The following is a 13,738-nucleotide window of genomic DNA, read 5'->3' as shown; positions in this document are numbered from 1 at the left end:
TCCGCATCAACTCCTATTCTTGGGTCTTCAACTCCAAAAGGAGCAAGTTCCTCCACAAATGCTCTAGAAAGAGGAATCAATGTTTCTGAACAAATCAAGAAGATATTGGCTCTACTTGAGCAATCTGGTTCCAAGAACTCTACCACAAGGGAGAACTGTGATTCAACTAATGAATCATCTCCACGTACATCGCATAACATGAGTCCGCTGAGATTAACTTACGCGAAAATCTATGCTACTCTACTACATCTCCAATCATCATGCAAATAATGGTGACTGTTGCTTCCTCTCCTGAAGAACAACTCACAAATTTGACAAAGTTAGTTGAAGGATTGACAAAGCATGTACAACACCAAGAGTCTCGAATTGATAAGTTGATGGATAGGATGGAAGGACTTTTAGATGGAGAAGCGAGTCATGCGCCTGGAAAGGGTGTTGAAGTTCAAGAAATCGAAGATCCTACGAAGAAAGCCCCGCTTGTTAAAGAGATACCAGTTTCTTATGAAGAAATGATCCCACTCGATCGCTTGAAGGATTTTATTAAAGGCACTATCAAAGATAAGTACGAAGTCTCAACCAAGTCTTCTCATATATATGACAAGCCATACACTGCTAAGATTGATAACTTTAAAATGTCTGCTGGTTATCAACCTCCCAAATTTCAACAATTTGAGGGAAAAGGAAATCCAAAACAACATGTCGCACACTTCGTGGAGACATGTAATAATGCTGGAACCTATGGAGACCATCTTGTCAAACAGTTTGTCCGCTCTCTAAAAGGAAATGCCTTTAATTGGTACACGAATCTCGAACCTAATTCTATTGATTGTTGGGAGCAACTAGAGCACGAGTTCTTCAATCGCTTCTATAGCACAAGGCGTACGGTGAGCATGGTAGAACTCACAAATACTCTCCAAAAGAAGGATGAACCGGTTATAATTTTCGTAAGTCGATGGAGAAACGCGAGCCTGAATTGCAAGGACAGGCTTAGTGAAGCTTCTGCAATTGAAATGTGCATTCAAGGAATGCACTGGGAGCTTCTTTACATATTGTAAGGAATAAAACCAAAATCTTTCGAAGATCTAGCTACTCGCGCTCATGATATAGAGTTGATCATTTCCTCTGCTGGAAAAGATATGACTATTGGTCATGATCCTCGCAAAGGAAGAGATAAGCAGGAACCCATGAGATGCAGCAAAATTTGTGCCCAGAAATGACAACAAAGAATCCATGAGTGTTAATGTGTCGCCTACGAAGTTCACAACGATGAGGGCATAAAGAAAAATGTGAGAACGAATTTCCAATCACGTTCAAATGAAAAGTCGACACTAAGGGATATGTAAGGAAAAAAGTATCCTTTCTTGGATTCTAACGTTTCAGAAATTTTTGATGAATTGCTCGAGTTAAAGCTCATTGACTTGCCAAAGATGAAGTGACCCGATGAAGCTGGAAAAGCTGATGATCCAAACTACTGCAAGTATCATAGACTTGTGAATCATCCTCTTGAAAAATGTTTTGTCTTCAAGAATAGAGTGATGCGATTGGTTAACAAAAAGAAAATTGTCCTTGATGACGAGAAGGCTAGTTCTAACCAGATCTCAATCACACTCGGCTCACTCGATCTGGTTCAACTATATATCTATGAAAATCATGAAAAAGATTCATTGAATTAGGAAGTTGATATAGATAGTGATGAAGGTTGGGTTCTTGTAACTAGGAGAAGACGCAACAAGTCAAGCTTAGAAAAAGAATTATCTAAGCAACCGATTAGAGAAAAAATGGTGAAGAAATCGGAGAAGCAAAAATCAATCAAGCGCACAATTGGGCAAAGGTAGAAGTGCATCACTACCAAAAACCTCGACGTCCTGTGACACTAGAGGAATTCTTACCAAGCTCATTCGACATAAAGTCTACCCAAGACAATATTAAGGCATCATGTTTTAATGCTGAAAAAGAAGCAACAATGAAGGTGTCTCCAACTGACAAAGAAGGAACAACGATAGAAGCCTCACCAAAAGTGTCTCTTAGTGGTGAAGAGAACTCAACAAGGGAAATCTCGTCAATGATGTCTCCTTCATCTTTTGAAAAGCCTATTGAACCTTCTTCCAAAGAAGCACATGCATGTGCTACTAAAATTACATTTACAGATAATGATCTTCTATATGGTGAAATGCTACACAATCGTCCTTTGTATATGGTGAATCATGTGTTAGAGAAGAAGATAAATAGAATCTTAATAAATGAAGGATCTGGAGTCAACATTTTGCCTATCCACACATTGAAGGAACTTGACATCACGACTGGGAACTTAGTGAAAGTCGTCTGTTGATACAAGGATTTAATCAAGGGGGGCAGAGGTCCATAGGCTCTATTAAATTAGAGATCCACATGGAAGATTTGCGATCAAGTGCATGGATGCATGTGATCGACGCAAAGACATAATACAATATATTACTTGGCAGACCTTGGGTACATGAGAATAGAATTGTCTCATCTTCTTACTATCAATGTTTGAAATATCTTGAAGGAGGAATTGAAAGGAAGATAGTTGCAGATGATAATTCTTTCACCGAAGTGAAGACACGCTTTGCCGATGCAAAATTCTATTTGAGAAGTTATGTTGTTAAAGGGGCCAAATCTAATGATGTCAAATCAATCAAGTCTGATAAGATCACAAGCAAAAGAATTGATGGGGCTGTCGGAAAGGCGAAAATTGACACTAAAGACCCTTGTCCCATTCTTAATGAAGGGAAGATCATGTCTTCGAAGAAGAAGCTGACTTTGAGGCTTTGCTATGTTCCAAAGGTGAAGAAAGAAGAAGATCAATCATCTAACCTTCAAGAAATTCATTGAGAGGACTAACTCTTCCTGTCAAACGGATTAATGCTATAAATTTGTGTTCAAAGTTGCCAGAAAAGTCAATCACTCAAAATCAAGTGTGAGATATGACACTCCCTACAAAACGTACAAGAGAAGGTTTTAATCCAATGCTTACAAGTCATTTGTTAAGGCGGGATACAACCCTAATGAGTCATCGACGCTAGGGAAACTTCCATCAGAAGATACAACTAGGCAAGCACGATGAAGGCCTAGGTTATAGCCAACCGTCGCCAATTCGCATTTCCTTAAGAAGGGCTAGCAATAATCATATAACTTTTGGAGATGATGTCATTGATCCCAATAAAAGGCCTTCCGTCTTTGATCGACATGGGGAAGTGACTGCAAGAACTTCTGTGTTTGAGAGGTTAGGTCCTTTGAAGAGGAACAACAAAAATTTGAGAAGTATTTAAAAGTTACAACGCCTACTTCACATTTGATTCGAAAGGACTTCAGAAGTTTGTTCCTTCTAAAATGAGGCGACGAGTGAAACTTGTGGTTTCATGTAAAGAGGAACTCAAGGCAAAGGCTCACACTGTGGTTTACACCAAAGAGAACAAGGAAGATGCAGAAAATGTAGGTTCCTCAAATCATGTTACAATCCAAAATGAGTACGATTCTTTGCCTCAAATGAAGATTGATGAATAGGTAGAAGATATTATCTCGTGTTGTCATATATCTGTCAATGAAAATGATCCTTTGGAAGAGGAAGATGCTGGAGATGCTCCACCAGAACTTAAAGAAGGAGTAAAGATCACAATAGATCCTTTGAAGGAAGTTAACCTTGGCACTGATGAACCAAGGCCAACTTACTTGAGTGAATTTCTAGAAGTTGATGAAGAAACCGCTTACATGAATATATTCAAAGAATATAGGGATGTCTTCGTTTGGAGTTATAAAGAAATGCCTGGATTGAATCATAAAGTAGCGGTCCATCAATTGGCAGTCAAAAATGGTTCACGTACTGTTAAGCAAGCTCAAAGACGTTTTAGACCAGACCTGGTTCAGTTGATAGAAAATGAAGTTAACAAAATCATTGAGGCAGACTTTCGTGAGGCAAATATCCTACATGGATTTCAAGTATTGTTCCTGTGAGAAGAAGAATGGTCAAACTCGAGTTTGTGTTGACTTTAGATATCTCAATAATGCATGCTTTAAAGATGAATTTCCTCTTCCCATTCTGGAGTTGATGATTGACACCACCATTGGTTATGAGGCATTGTTCTTCATGGATGGTTTTTTCGAATATAATCAAATTTGCATGGCACCAAAAGATGAAGAACTCACTGCATTCGCACGCCGAAAGGTATTTATTGCTATAAAGTGATGTCATTTGGTTAAAGAGTGCTGGCGCCACATATCGAAGAGCTATGCAAAATATCTTTGATGACTTGCTCCATAAATATGTTGAATGCTATGTTGATGACTTGGTAGTAAAGTCGAGAAAGAGGGGTGATCATTTGAAAGACTTAAGAATGGTGTTTGTGTTTCTCAGAAGATATCGATTGAGGATGAATCCACTGAAATGTGCCTTCAGAGTTACTTCCGGCAAGTTCCTTGGCTTTATTTTGAGACATCTAGGAATAGAAATTGATCAAGCCAAAGTTGATGCAATATTGAAGATGCTCGAGCCTCGAAATATTCATGAGTTAAAAAGTCTCCAAGAAAAGTTACCCTACTTGAGGAGATTCATCTCAAATCTAGCGGGGAGATGTCAACCATTCGGTCACCTCATGAAGAAAGGTGCTGCTTTTAATTGGGACCAAACATGTAGTGATGCCTTTAAAAGTATCAAATCGTATCTAGCAAAACCTCCAGTTTTGGCAACCCCTATACCTGGAAAATCATTGATACTTCACATTGCAGCACAAGAAAGGTCTGTAGGAGCCCTGTTAGCTCAAGAGAATGGTGAAGGCAAAGAAAATGTTCTTTATTACTTAAGTAGAACGATGACGTCGAATGATCTAATTATTCGTCAATTGAAAAGTTATGCTTGGAACTTGCCTTCTCAATTCAAAAGGTGAAGCATTATTTTCAAGCTCATGTTGTCCGCCTTATATCTAGAGCAAATCCCATCAAGTTTGTTATGTCAAAACCTGTCCTTAGTGACCAACAAGCAACATGGTACCTCTAATTCCAACAATTCGAGATTGTGTATATCCCTAAAAAATCTGTGAAGGGACAAGCATTAGCGGATTTCTTGGCAGACCATCTGATACCTAATAATTGGGAGTTAACTGATGAGCTTCTTGATGAAGATGTGATGTCCATTGAAATTGAACCTCCTTGGAGAATGTGCTTTGATGGGGCCGTACATCGTGGCAGAGCTGGCGCTGGCGTAGTGTTCATCACTTCGCAAGAAGAGATTCTACCATTCTCCTTCACTTTGAAGCAATGTTGCTCTAATAATGTCGATGAATACCAAGCGTTGATACTTGAACTTGAGTTGGTTGTCGACATGAAGTAATTACACTTACAAGTCTTTGGCGACTCTCAGTTGGTGATCAACCAACTCTTGGGAAGTTATGAAGTGAAGAAACCTGAATTGCTTCCTCACTACTAGAAATAGGCTATTTTCCGACTATAACTGTCGACTACAAATGTGTAGTCGGTAAGTTTCGACTACTGTAATCGGCAAATTAAAATTTATATTTTCTAATTTTTAATAATTTTACTTGACTATGATTTTGACTATTGAAGTCGAAAAGCTCAGTGAAATGAAGTCAAAAAAATAATAATTAACAATTACCGATTATAGTAGTCTGTAACTTATTTAAATAATTTTAAATACATTATTAACTATCGACTACCGTAGTCGGCCATTTTAAAATATTATTTTTAGTTTACAATTAATTTTATTATTTATTTACTATAATAGATAGTATTATTTTCACATCAGTTCTTAGTTAGAAAAGGACTCTTTTATTAGAAAAAAAAGTCCCTTTTATCAAATCAGTTTGGGAGGTTACCAGCGTCACCCTCTCTAAAAGCATACTGGCGTCGCCTCTCTCAGATTTCGATTGGCTTAGCAATGAATCTTTGAACGAATTTATGAACGAGGTACTGTAATTTCTCCTTCCTTGTTAGGTTCTTAATTTCAATTAGTTTTAGTGTGTACAGTTTTAGTTCCAATTTCCATTGAGGTACTGTAATTTTTTTCCTTTCTAGTTTTAGCTAGTAGTATTGAAAAAGAAACTATATAGGATACTTGCTCATAATCAATTATTTGTTTCTTGTGTTCAAATCGTGGGTAACACCTTCAGTTTGGTTTTATTTTTCGTGCATTTCTTTTGAAGAGATGCCCTATTGAAATAGTGATGAAATTAGTGCAGTGGATATTGTTATAAGGCCAGAGACTCCGAATTCAAATCTGGAGTGTTCGGCCGGTGAAATTGTACATCTTTTATGTGATGAAGAATCCTTGATGTCGCTTGTGTCTCATGTTTGTGATTTAAAAGATATTTGTGAGTAGCTTATAACCATTATGTGGTATATCCATTCGCTTCATCTTTAACTATACTTGCTACCTCATTTATCGATCTATACCTAGAAATCTATGCTTTAATTCGTAGACATGAGCAGACTTTTGAGGGGCAAGATTGTGGCATTTGAACTTGTATACTATCATTTGAGTTTTCTTATACACCTTTTCAGAGTGGTTACTTGAATCCTTTTTACCAGCAAATCATGTTCTAGAATCATGCACTTGAATCTCTTTTAATATTTCTGGACATTTAAATGTTATTTTCTCATTTTACTCACATGTTGGTAGAATGGTAATAGAAATAGATCCCGAAACTTTCGTTAATAATTTTAAGAATACTTGAAAAATAACACGCTTTGTAAGTCGAGACAAGATGTTTGATAACAAAAACCATCAGAAACACCTTCAGTTGCTCACTAATCTGAAAAAGAAGAATATAAAAATACCAAAAGTTTCTGATTAACTAATTTAAGAGCTAGAAGGAAAAGGATAAATACATAAAGTAGTAAATTTCTGTTACAAAGGGTAGGTTGAGAAATCAATTGACATTCACCAATATCCATGGGGGTCGAGAGAGTACGAGTATCAACAGTAGTAGTAAAATATTAATGATTAGGTGGAGGAGGATATAAACTATTATTAGAGGATGAGGAGGAAAAAAATAGTTAAAGTTATTGTTTAGAATGTCCCTGTTTTGAGAATCGGTTAAAACTTCAATTGAGAAAGATGATGACCAAACAACAATTTTTATTTTGTGCTTTCTCTGTTGAGAATCAAATTATATTGGAGAACGTGTTGCAATCCTGATATACCAAAAGGGCGAATACAAGCAACTTCACTTTTGCCATCTCACAACTTTCACGTTGCTTTTGCTCCTTTGGAATTGCTTGTTCTTGGACAAAAGGAACAAGTAAACCTAGCTGCTGAGTACTCTTAAGACTAATCCATGATAAAGTGATATAAGGAATATATAGAACTACATATCTATAGTTGGTGTGATGTTATTTTGATGCCAATCATAAATCCATAATAGCAATTAGCATCACTTTCTTGGCTAGTGTTTTCCTTTCTACTATTTTAAGTTTTCATGTACAAGTTATGTTAGTTGTAAGCTACTAAAACTTAATTAGCTCACTTATGGGTGTTGAATTGGTCTGCAACTGGATGTTCCATTGCCATCAATACATCCTATTACTCGAAATAACCATCCGTTCCTCTTAACAATCACTACTAAATTACATGTTTTTTATTGTTAAGAAGGGTGGATGTTGTGCAAGTTGAGGTAGGATCAAGCACTCACTAAGTTTCTCAGAATCAACTATGTGTACTGTAGAAAACTTGAAAGACTGTTGAGAATTTTGGTTTCCTGTACAAAAATTGTATAATACTCTACGTTCAATGACTATAAGTTGGTGAAAAGAAGAATTCCAGGAGCCAAATTGGGGCGAGATGGGGTAAATTTTACGAAAGAACCATTTGTATTGTGTTTCTATAACTGTATGTTGGCGTTAATGATATATCAGCTGTGAAAGTCTTAACGTTAACTTTATCATCACTATAGAATATGAACTTGACAATTCAAAATTACTAAACTATTGACATGTAATAATTCATGTGATATTTTTTGATGTTTGTTATCTAGTTGATTTATTAAATATTGTAAATATTGCCTATTTTAAGAGTTATATATCTTGCAATTTATTTCTGTTTGTGTTTTTTTAATGAATAACCTTTATTTTGTATGTTGAAGGCTCCTTGATTTTATTCCTTGACAAAATGGAACATGAACGAATATGGACAATTATAAAAGAAAAAATTTATGAGGTCAGTACCATGAAACCAACCATCTGTTTATTTCTCCAGTGAATTGTCTGGTATGTTGTAGCATTTGGTACATACTTGTAGTTGCTGACATATTTTATATTATGAATTCGGAAAGTGGGAGATGTAATTTATTTTGTGCGTACTTTATACTCTCCATGGATTGAATTTTTTGGAAATTGTGTCAAGGGTGTTTGCATAGAAAGACTTGCTATATTTCTAGCACCTTATTTATTTAAGTTTCTGAGACGTGGTGAAAATGACTCTCTACTCAACTAACAAGTGAAACATGAATGATAGTAAGAATGAAATCTTTACTAGAACTCGTCTGAAAGCCAGGTTCACATAAAGTATGTATAAAAACCATATACAGTACAATACAAAGTATTTTCCGCACCATTATGTACATAAAAAGAACACTAGATAGTTGTGCATATATAACCTCTATAATACAGTTTACTGATGAATCTCATATCATCCAGGGTGAGTCATCTTTTCATATGGTTCTCGAGCGACTGTCAACTAATGAGCTAGCTTTTAGAGATGAGTCTACCGTCCATTCAAGCCGGAGGGTGTTAGAATGTCTCATATTGATAGGGAATGAACTGTTGTTCCTTCATAGTCTTGAGCAATTTCCATCTCTAGCTTTTTGAGTTCACTTAGGCCAAGGTCCAATTTCTTAATAAACTTCACAATTCGAGTCTTGTTTGGCCTTATGTGAAGTTGATGCTAGAGGAAGAGGAAGGGAAAGTGGTAACGAGGTATTTGGATGAGATGAAGATGCTCTGCTTGTTTTTATCACCATAACTTCTTGTAAGGCAACTGGTTCTTCTGTTTTTGGTGTGTAAGCAAAAGAGAGGTCCTTATTATCTACTAGGAAAGTAGAAAATATAGATGAGACAAAGAATGACAAAGTTTGTCAAATGCCAAAATGAGGAAACTAAAACATGTGATTGATACAGTAACTCACATATAGAGCACAAAACAGAGCAATCATAATGCTTTGCTAATTTGATCTGTCTCAGATTCAGTGCATAGAATTACTTGATATATTCACCCAAGTTGGAGATAGTATGTACTGATCAAATAGTTGAGGTGCACACATGCTGTAAAATAGAAAATTACCTAGAAGATAAACCATGCCTGTTTGAGCAAGACTTTGATTGCAAAGAGTTTGATAGAATCAGAAACTAAAATTGTAGCACCAGGAAGATTCACATTTGATGCTAAGGAAACATAAATATATCTTTGTAAATAAGCCTTATACATTTAATCATGATTAATTAACACGGAATTTCCCATTATCTCGGCTTCTTAGGCACATAAGGGACCGTTTTGACATTTTCTCAACTAAAATCTCAATTATAAACAAGTTTTACACAGACTAGGATCTGAAACGTATAACTCAATATTTGAAATTTTAGGTAATATGATTCCTTCTTCAAAAGTTAATCAATAATCTTCACTGCGAATAATCCTAATATGCAAGAACTCTAATTATTATAATAAAAGCAAGACTTAGCTGTTGAGATCTTTTCACATTTTATTATGCATTCTACTGAGTAGTGGTCTGGTGAATTAGCTTTCCACCAAGAGTTTTGACAATCTGTGTTTATTGGATTTGGTTGCACAACTATTCCGATTTCGATAAGTATGTCTGTGAACCATGTGAATCATCTTCTAGGTTAAGTTTGATTCTTTAATTTATGGGTGAGATTTTTGGTTGTATTGTACAGATATGCAATGTCGCATATGCGCATACTATGAAAAAAAAATTCAGTTGAAGTGCTAGTAATTTGGGTTCATGTTTACCATTGTGAAGTGTTTATGTTTTTGTTTTCTCTGGTCCATGTGGGAGTTATGGGATGTGCTGAAAATTAAGCAGTAGTTAATATACTACTCTTCCAATACTTGAATTTTGGAGAGTCTCTATAGAATATGAGAAAAGAACACATATAATATGTTCTACTGTTGGTGCTTCCTTTTCCATACTTATATTAGGTTCAACTCCATTGACAACAATGGCATACCGAATACCAAATAGTGAGTAGGTACTGAATTCTTATTCTCTATCTCTTCAAAAACACGCAAAGCATAATCACCATTACCTGCTGATGTGGAAGGTTGTAAGCAGTGGGTCATAGTAGAGAAAGGAAAGAGGACTTAGAGAGAAGTTGCCAATATTGATCTTGTCTTACTTAACTATGTATTATGTCTTAAAGAAAGGGGGCTATTGATTATTTAACATTTATTTAAGGTTAGATATCAAAGAAGCATGGACAGATGGCGTCAAACACAACCTACTTCTGAGGATAGTTCCACAACCCAACTAACATATGATGATATTACTTAAATATGGAAAAATGTAGCAAGAGGTGGTGAAGAAAGGCAGAGTTTACGGGCTTGGAGTACAACCTTTCTCATGTCATCCATCACCGTTGATGTCAGGTGCTTCTACTTCTAAAACTTCATAAGAAATGGAAGCAACGTGAATAGAGATTTTAATGCTAACAAAATGACTTTAATTATCTAAAGCTAACTATGCTAAAGTGCAGAAGTTCATGGAGAAACATATGGTTGCATATGATGATGGCGAAGAAGAGACCGATTCTAGTGAAGAGTAGATTATGTTCTTGTTGTTTAGACATTTTTCTATGACATTTAGACTTGTTTAACTAGTTACTTCCATTTTGAGTAACAACTTAATATTTATGAGACTTGATTTTGATAATGTTTCAAAATTTAGACTTCATTGTGAATCTGTGAATCAAGTGGAATTTGAGTGTTAGGATTGTATTTGATGTTTGATTTTATCGTTATGTTGTATTTTTATAGATGGTAGTATAATTTAGAGGGTGGTGTACAAAAATAAAAAACATTATTCTATATATAAAAAAATATGACTTTCTTATAGATTTTTTCTTAGAAAATTAAAAATGCCGACTACAGTAATCGGAAGATGACCTAAATAGTTAATAAATTAATTATTTATACAGACTATAATAGTCGGAAGAGTACTGAAATGATTAATAATTGCTGACTACAGTAATCAAAATATATAATTAATTATTTAACTAATTAATTGTTGTGACAATCATAGTTGGTGTTATTAAATTAATAAATTATTATTCAATAAGTATTCCGACTAAAGTAGTCGGTAGTATTTAAATTAATAAAATATTATTTTACTACCGTTCCGACTATAGTAGTCGACAATTAGGTACTTTAATGATCGGGTTTTAATTTATATATAGTGACTACGGTAGTAGAAAAATGCCGAATACTGTAGTTAACAAATATTTTCTGACACACAGTCTGCCGACTACTCAAAAGTAGTCAGAAAGTCATCGGGAAACTCCATTTTCCGACTACATTCTGACCATTTTGGCAGTCGGCAAATAATGAGATGACTATTTTAACCCTTCCTGATCAAACACAAGTTACTATTTGTCAAAAATGGATAGTACCACCGCCAAATGAGGAAGAATATACAAAAAATGAGTTTGAGCATATAGTTGTCGTTTCTGAAGCCACAGAGGAAGATTGGAGACAACCCATTATTGACTACATGTGTTATTAGATACTTCCACAAAATCCAAAGAGAAGGACTGACATTTGTCGTCGTGCACCTCGTTTTCTTTACTACAAGGACACATTACATAGAAGATCATTTGAGGGTGTACTATTACGATGTTTGGGAGAGAAAGAATCGATGCAAGCTCTGCAAGAAGAACACTCAGGAGTGTGTGGATCACATCAATTAGGACCGAAACTCCACTTTCACATAAAGAAGATCGGATATGATTGGCCAACCATGGTGAAGGATTGCTTAGATTATGTTCGAAGGTGCGATGCTTGTCAATTTCATGCGAATTTCATACATCAGCCGTCCGAAGTGTTGCACCCAACTATTGCATCTTGGCAATATGACGCTTGGGGATTGGATGTTGTAGGACCACTACCAAAATCTTCTGGTGAACACTTATACATCTTAGCACCAACTGACTACTTCTCAAAATAGGTTGAAGTTGTCGCTCTTAGAGAAGTAAAGAAAGAGAATGTTACAAATTTTATCCGAGTGAATATCATCTATCGCTTTGGCATCCCTCGCTATTTAATAACAGATAATGGAAAGTTATTCGATAACAAGTTAATGAACAAGATTTGTGATCTCATTGGTTTTAAGCCGCGTAAATCTTCTATGTATCAAGCTGCCGCCAATGGTCTTGCTAAAGCGTTCAATAAGACCTTATGCAACCTTCTGAAAAAAGTTTTCTCCAAGTCCAAACGGGATTGGCATGAAAAAAAGGAAGAAGCTTTGTGGACATATAGGACAACGTACGCACACTAACTCAAGCAACACCATATTCACTTGCTTTTGGAGTTGAAGCAGTAATGCCACTCGAGCGTCAAATACCTTCCTTAAGGCTTGCTATTCAAGAAGGGCTCACTGAAGAAGAAAATGCTCGACTTCGTCTTGCTGAGTTAGAAGTACTTGATGAAAAGAGGCTAGAAGCCCAGCAAAATCTGGAATGTTATCAAGCTTGTCTATCTCGTGCTTTCAATAAGAAGGTTCGCTTGAGGTGCTTCCAAGTTGGAGACCAAATTTTCATGGTAAGAAGACCCATCATATCTTCGAACAAGTCTGGGGGCAAGTTTACCTCAAAGTGGGATGGACCTTATGTTGTACAAGAAGCATATCCACATGGTGCTTACAAGCTGGTTGATGTAGATGGCGTAAGGATCGGTCCTATTAATGCAAAATTACTAAAGAGGTACTACCCTTTAAATAAGATGAGGTATGAGCCTAAACTGCATGTCACTCCTGGCCCGCAAGAGTATAAACTGTGTACGGCACAACAAATAAAAAGAGGAGGGAAGTACAAGTAAATGAGAGATTGTTACCCATCAAGATGTTTGAGACTCGAAACGTATTAAATCTTGAATCTTGGATATGTTGTATACCTTTGGGTCTAGGTTCAGAATCATCAAGCGGATTGTGATTTCGTCGTTCCTACGTTAATACACGAGATTTTTAGTAAAGTCACACAAATTTGAAATTTTCAGCATGGCAGAATCTAGAGCTAACTTCAAAAAAATCATCTAGAAAGATTCTGAAGGTATTAATTTCTGAATTTTGGATATGTTAGAGATAGAGAAGTCTAGTTTCTAAAAAATCAAGTCTAGTTTCTAAAAAATCAAACGGTTTATTATTTCGATTTTTCTACAATGAGATATGAATTTTCTATGACAGACGTGTCAAGCTGTAAAAAATTTACGAATTTTTTTTTAAAAAAAAGAAGATTACCTTGAATTATGCCCTTTTCGTCGTAGGCTCACAATCTGTAATTGAAGATAAAATTGTGGAAACAATGTGTCTATTTATAAATGTCATGTGGTGAGAATAAAACTCTTCTCCTAGCTCAATTACAATTTCTTTTTGGCTTGAGCAATAAAATATATATATGAATAGGATTACAATTCCTAGTTCAATTACAATTCTTTTTTTACTAAGGCAATAAGATATATATATATATATATATATATATATATATA

General features: G+C 35.6%; 1 protein-coding gene and 1 long non-coding RNA gene across 3 annotated transcripts; both read left to right on the top strand.

Moving 5' to 3' along the window:
- Positions 1-4,352: 4,352 nt before the first annotated feature.
- LOC107013378 lies at positions 4,353-5,344 on the top strand. The gene is made up of 2 exons (XM_015213302.1): positions 4,353-4,802; positions 5,057-5,344. The coding sequence occupies exons 1-2, from the start codon at positions 4,353-4,355 to the stop codon at positions 5,342-5,344; spliced, it is 738 nt and encodes a 245-aa protein (XP_015068788.1).
- A 460-nt stretch (positions 5,345-5,804) lies between these two features.
- On the top strand, positions 5,805-10,962 carry LOC114076567. Of its 2 annotated transcripts, none has more exons than XR_003577567.1 (4): positions 5,805-5,937; positions 8,112-8,185; positions 10,445-10,630; positions 10,738-10,962. It is a non-coding gene; the product is annotated as an uncharacterized LOC114076567 (long non-coding RNA). The 2 variants fall into 2 exon arrangements; XR_003577568.1 differs by having other exon boundaries at positions 10,440-10,630.
- Positions 10,963-13,738: the final 2,776 nt, after the last annotated feature.

Source organism: Solanum pennellii, chromosome 3, assembly GCF_001406875.1.
Source record: "Solanum pennellii chromosome 3, SPENNV200".
Taxonomy (NCBI): domain Eukaryota; kingdom Viridiplantae; phylum Streptophyta; class Magnoliopsida; order Solanales; family Solanaceae; genus Solanum; species Solanum pennellii.
This window is presented reverse-complemented; position numbering and strand designations above follow the sequence as displayed.

Excerpts from the sequence above, each read along its gene's own strand:
- LOC107013378 (XM_015213302.1), top strand. The coding sequence starts at position 4,353 with ATGGTGTTTGTGTTTCTCAGAAGATATCGATTGAGGATGAATCCACTG. Across the intron at positions 4,803-5,056 it reads ATGGTGAAGGCAAAGAAAAT|GGACAAGCATTAGCGGATTT; the intron begins GTTCTTTATTAC and ends AAATCTGTGAAG.